The 4,952-nt window shown below is 37.8% G+C and overlaps 1 protein-coding gene across 1 annotated transcript; it reads left to right on the top strand.

Annotated features, from left to right (window-relative positions):
• The first annotated feature begins 650 nt into the window (after positions 1-650).
• On the top strand, positions 651-2,609 carry LOC149814535 (uncharacterized). Its single transcript, XM_089989046.1, has 2 exons — positions 651-1,016; positions 2,253-2,609. The coding sequence occupies exons 1-2, from the start codon at positions 812-814 to the stop codon at positions 2,357-2,359; spliced, it is 312 nt and encodes a 103-aa protein (XP_089845172.1). The 5' UTR covers positions 651-811; the 3' UTR covers positions 2,360-2,609.
• The last annotated feature ends 2,343 nt before the right edge of the window (positions 2,610-4,952 follow it).

Below are 4,952 nucleotides of genomic sequence, written 5' to 3'. Positions count from 1 at the left end.
GTTTAAAATGGTAATTTCTTCAAAATATCGCAATATTTGTGAAAAAACATAAATACCGCGATCTAAATGAGATATTTATGTTTTAAACGGTTATTATCGTGAAAAAAATCTTATATTTTTATTTTTAAATAACTTTTATTAATATTCTCTTATAAAAAATAAATTTTATATTTTTTAAATTAAAATTTTATTGCTGAGATTTTGACGAAAAAAACATGAGATTTATGGAATTTTTTCAATTTTTTGCGAGTTTTTTTGAAAAAACCAGAAATTTCCCGATAAAAACTTTTATCACTATGGCCGTATCTTCTTTTACAATATTTTTAAATGAAAAATTGCCCAAAGACGTCGTGTCATATTGTTTGATGGGGCGTGTCCATGTGACATGGATTGGAAGCGAGGCAGCGAAAATTCTAGTACTAGAACTCTTGAAGACAGCACAGTTATAATTTCAAACAGCGTCTTTTCAACGAATGGATGGGGTTATAATGGTCATGACATAAAATGAAGAGTAGGGACCCCTCGCCCGGGGAGCGCCAGACTGGAGGGCGAGTCACATGGACCAGCGAAGAAGTAGGCCCCACCACATTTGTCGCCGAACCTAGCGCTCTGCTATAAAGTATAAAGGACCCCCTCCCCTTCACTGCATCCAACCCTCCCCCACGTCTTTTTCCTTCTCTTTCTGAAGCCTCTGAGGAGAGAGCGGCGCCTTTCTTTTCAAGGTTTCAGAGAGAGAGAGAGAGACAGGAACGCGTTTGCGATTCTCAAGATCCTTCTCTCTCGTCTCTTGTTGTTATTTTGGGGAGCACAGATGGCTTGTTCTTCTTCCATGGCTAGGTTTTGCCTGGTGGCGATCGTGGTCGTCCTGGCGGTTGCCGTGCCTTTGGTTCAGGCGGCGAACGGACACCACCACGCTCACACCCCAGTCAGCGCACCGGTGATTTCCCCCGTCGCAGCTCCTGTGGTCTCCATCGCGGCCACTCCATCAGCTTCTGCTCCTGCCTCTGCAAGCGACGGTTAGTTCTTCCTTGTCGTTCTTCTTCTTCTTCTTCTTATTCATTCTTGTTGTTGGTGATGTTGTTATTCACTGTTGTTGTTGGTGTTGGTGTTGTTCATTTTTTCTGTTTTTTTTTTCTCTCTTTTCTCCTGAAGAATATTTTTTTCTTTGTTTTGTTGTGTTTTTCTTTTAATCAAGATTTCTTTCTTTTTCTCTTTGTTTTTTTATTTTTCATTTGTTGTTCCTGTTCTTCACCTTTTCTGTTTTTTTCTTTCCTTTTTTATTCCTGAAGAATATTGTCTTTCTTTGTTTTGTTTTGTGTTTTTCTTTTAATCGATATTTCATTTTTCTTCTTCTGTTTGTTTTTTTTTTTTTGTTCAAAATGATCGATCGTTATTGTTTTTTTGTATTTTTTACGAGTTTTTGTGTGCTTATGGAAAGAGTTTTTCTTTCTTGTTTTTATTATTTCCCTTTATGCAAATGATTAGCGTACACGATGCATTTTGCCTTTCTAAATGTTTCTCTCTTTTTTTTTTTTGCAGATCTAGGGTTTTCGAAACCGCTATCTTTCTTTTCCCTCCCTTGTTTAGTTTCGTTTGGATTTTTGTTATTTCCTTGTGCTCTCGTTGTCTTTCTTTTTCTTCCCCTATTTAGGTGTGATTTGAAAATTTCCTTTGAAATCTTTTCACCACAACGACTTCTCTTCTGATCTAAACCCATGATTTTAACCGTAAAAATACGGTAATAATAAGTTGTTTCTGAATGATGTTTTTTCACTTTTACCATTGTCTTCTTTTTCTTCTTCTCATGAAAAATAAAATGGACTGAATAAAAAAAAATAACAGAAATAAGTAGGAAGAAAGGGAATTTATAACAAATTCACGTGGGTTTGGCCAAAAGACCTACATCTCTTTCTATCTCATTTTATTCAATCTCTAAAATCACGAATTTATAATAAATAAAATTTCTATAACAAATATGGAAACTAATCAAGATAAGATCATGATGGATTATATCTCATTTAATCTATCAAATCCAACTGAAAATCTTCCCCATATTTAGATAAAAACCATCCATATTTTCTTTATAGATTCCGACAATTTTTAATGTGAGCAAGTCATCGATTTTCAGCCCTTTGGAGAAAGGGATCCATCCCCATTGTGTGTTTCATGAAATCCTGCTTTGTTTTGTTTCTCTGTTGCATTCCATTTTGGTGTTGGATCGTTTTCATGGTTTTGTTGGTGGCGTTTTGCAGGGACATCGATCGACCAAGGAGTCGCATACGTGTTGATGCTTGTTGCTCTGGTGCTCACATACCTCATCCACCCTCTCGATGCTTCGTCTCCCTACAGACTCTTCTGAAGAAACACCACCAACAAGGCGCACTCTCTCGATCGTCGCGTTGAGATCTTATTTTTGTGGGGTTAGGATAGAGAGAGAAGAGGGGGGGTTGGGGATTGGGTTATCTGTGTAACATGGTTGCTTTTCTTTCTGCCTTGGTGGTTCTGGGGAGTGGTTTGCACATTTCTTCTTTTTTTATGCTTATTTCTCTTTTGTGATTTCTTGACTCTCGAGTATTTTACCATGGTAGATGTTCACTATTCTTTTTTCCCTTGATTTCTTTTCCAATTGCTTGTCACCATATCCGTCCTTTTCAGTTTCTGACTACACTTGTTCCTTTTCCTATAATGGGGTGCTCTCTCTCTCTCTCTCTCATGGTTGCATGCATGATTGTGGTAAAAAAAATGAAATTTTGGGAATCTCATTTTTCTCATTTATGTGGCAATTGGGAATAAGTGGGAGTGGTGGACAAGTTCGATTTGAATTTTCTTCATTGTCTACGATGTGAAAGCAGCTGGCCAGATTGTTCGGAGTTTGTTTTTAGTGTTGTTTCGCTTGTTGTTTCATTGTTTGTTTTCTCGTTCGGTTGGAACGTTAATCCATCTCCGCTGCCTTTATTCCTGCGCGGGTTTTGATTTTAAATCTTCATTCTCGTTCCATCTTCGTTTTGTGTCCTCCCTCCTGGTTCAAACGGTGTGATGTGGGGGTGGCCCTCATTTTCCTCCGGTTCACCGCCATCCCTACATGTTGCTCCGTTTCTCTTCGGTCCATTCCTTCAAACGGGGTGAGGTGGGAAGAGCACGGCTTTTCTCCTGTGTTAAGCAAAAAATTGGACATCTTTTTACTAAATTTTCACCACCACCGACCGTTTGTCTGAGTAGGAACTCTGTCAAAAAAAAGTTACTGACACTGCACAGAAGAAAAAAATTACTGTCAGAAATTTCCTATGGAGATTATAGAAATGATACCAAGTTATTTTTTTCTCTAAAAAAATATGTGTTTTTTTTAAAAGCAAGGTGGGGTTAGGGCATGTGTGTATCAGCTATACAACTATACCATTGATTTTTGAACCTGCAACCTCCCAAAACAAAGTGACCTGCACTAACTGCTCCTACCATACAAGCAGAGCCGCCGTTGTGGGATCCGATGCCACTCATCGATACGGATAGGGCGGGCTGGACATCGTGTCGGGTAGCTCGCCAGCGACCCATAGCCAAGACCATTGGTTCGGGTCTGGGCTTAGATTTTGAATGGTGGCTCGACCTGAACCAGGCTTAAATCGGACCCCGTAAATTCTCGGGTCGGGCTAGCCCCCCGCTGCCTGTTTGAAAAATGAAAACAAAAACTGTCGGGTAGGGACTTTGGATCAGCCCATGACCCGTTTCTTTTTATTATAGTAAATAGCTAATTAAGTTAGTATGACTAAAACATAATTACCTAAATTGTAACCTCCTAAACTTAATTACCTAAGTTAACAGTAATCTCATTAAAAATGCCTATCTAATAAAAGAAATGTTGAAGATCCAACAAAAATAAAAAGAAAGATTGTCTTTCCTAAGGTTGAAAAGTTACTATTTATTTTTTATTTTTCAAAATTTTGTTAAAAGTCAAAAAAATACGAGACTTAGGATTTAGAGTAAATAAACCCGGCCCGTTTTAGGCCCATAAAACCAACGGACGGGCCATGGACCGACCCAAACCGGGGCTACACCCAGCCCAATTTGTCAACGTGCCGGGCTTGACCAAGCCCGCACATCAACGGCCTGGGTCGCCCGGGGTCCACTATGCCGGATTAATTTGTTTGGGAATTTTGTGCTGTTTTTCACAGACGAAAATGACCACGCAGACAAACACTGTTCTTGTTATCTTTGATTACGGTAAGGATGGTAAATATAAGATGATAAACAAGAGTGAAGGATTCATGCCGTGATTGACCCGTCTCTATATTTAATGTACTATTTTATAGATTCCATTGGCATTGGGTGTAAATTTTGCTGTCAATCGAAATGACAGTACCGTCCTTGTAAAATATTATATTTTTTAAAATACCTCACAATTTACCAAAATCCGCTCTCTGTCCAAAATTTAGATTCCAAACTCTTTTTAGGATATTTTTGCTCTTCCGTATAAGGGGCACCCAGGTAGGAAGATGTTGATAAATGTACAAGGACAATTGCAAACATGAGAGTATTTAGTTAAAGAAAATATGCAAACATAGTAAAAAAAAAAATAACTCATTTTAAAAATGCATCACAATTTACCAAATCATCCAAATGGATAATTCAGTAGGTTAGCATTATTTTTTTTAAGTTTTATCCTTTTCTTGCAATTTTTTTATTTTCACAGGTCATGACACTGAAAGTGAATGGACTCACGAAACTCGTCAACAAAATTGCATTTGAGGTTGCGATATTTCAAAAAAGATTGTGAAATTTCAAAACACTTGCGAAAATCATGACGAGTATCGGAGGGCACGTTGTGAAAATCCTTAAGTGTTGCGGAAGTTCATACCTTGCAAAATTTCAAACGAGTATCGCAAGGGATATATATTGAGAAAAAAAATTCTTGCGAAATTATGTTCTATATAAATGACGCTTTATTTTTCAACCCCTTA

Source organism: Nuphar pumila, chromosome 15 (assembly GCF_984573655.1).
Source record: "Nuphar pumila chromosome 15, dmNupPumi1.hap1.1, whole genome shotgun sequence".
NCBI classification, from domain to species: domain Eukaryota; kingdom Viridiplantae; phylum Streptophyta; class Magnoliopsida; order Nymphaeales; family Nymphaeaceae; genus Nuphar; species Nuphar pumila.
The sequence above is the reverse complement of the archived record's forward strand: the minus strand, read 5'-3'. Positions and strand labels throughout refer to the sequence as shown.

Coding starts and splice junctions, on each gene's coding strand:
- LOC149814535 (XM_089989046.1), top strand. CDS start 812: ATGGCTTGTTCTTCTTCCATGGCTAGGTTTTGCCTGGTGGCGATCGTG. Junction 1,017..2,252: donor TCCTGCCTCTGCAAGCGACG/GTTAGTTCTTCC, acceptor GGCGTTTTGCAG/GGACATCGATCGACCAAGGA.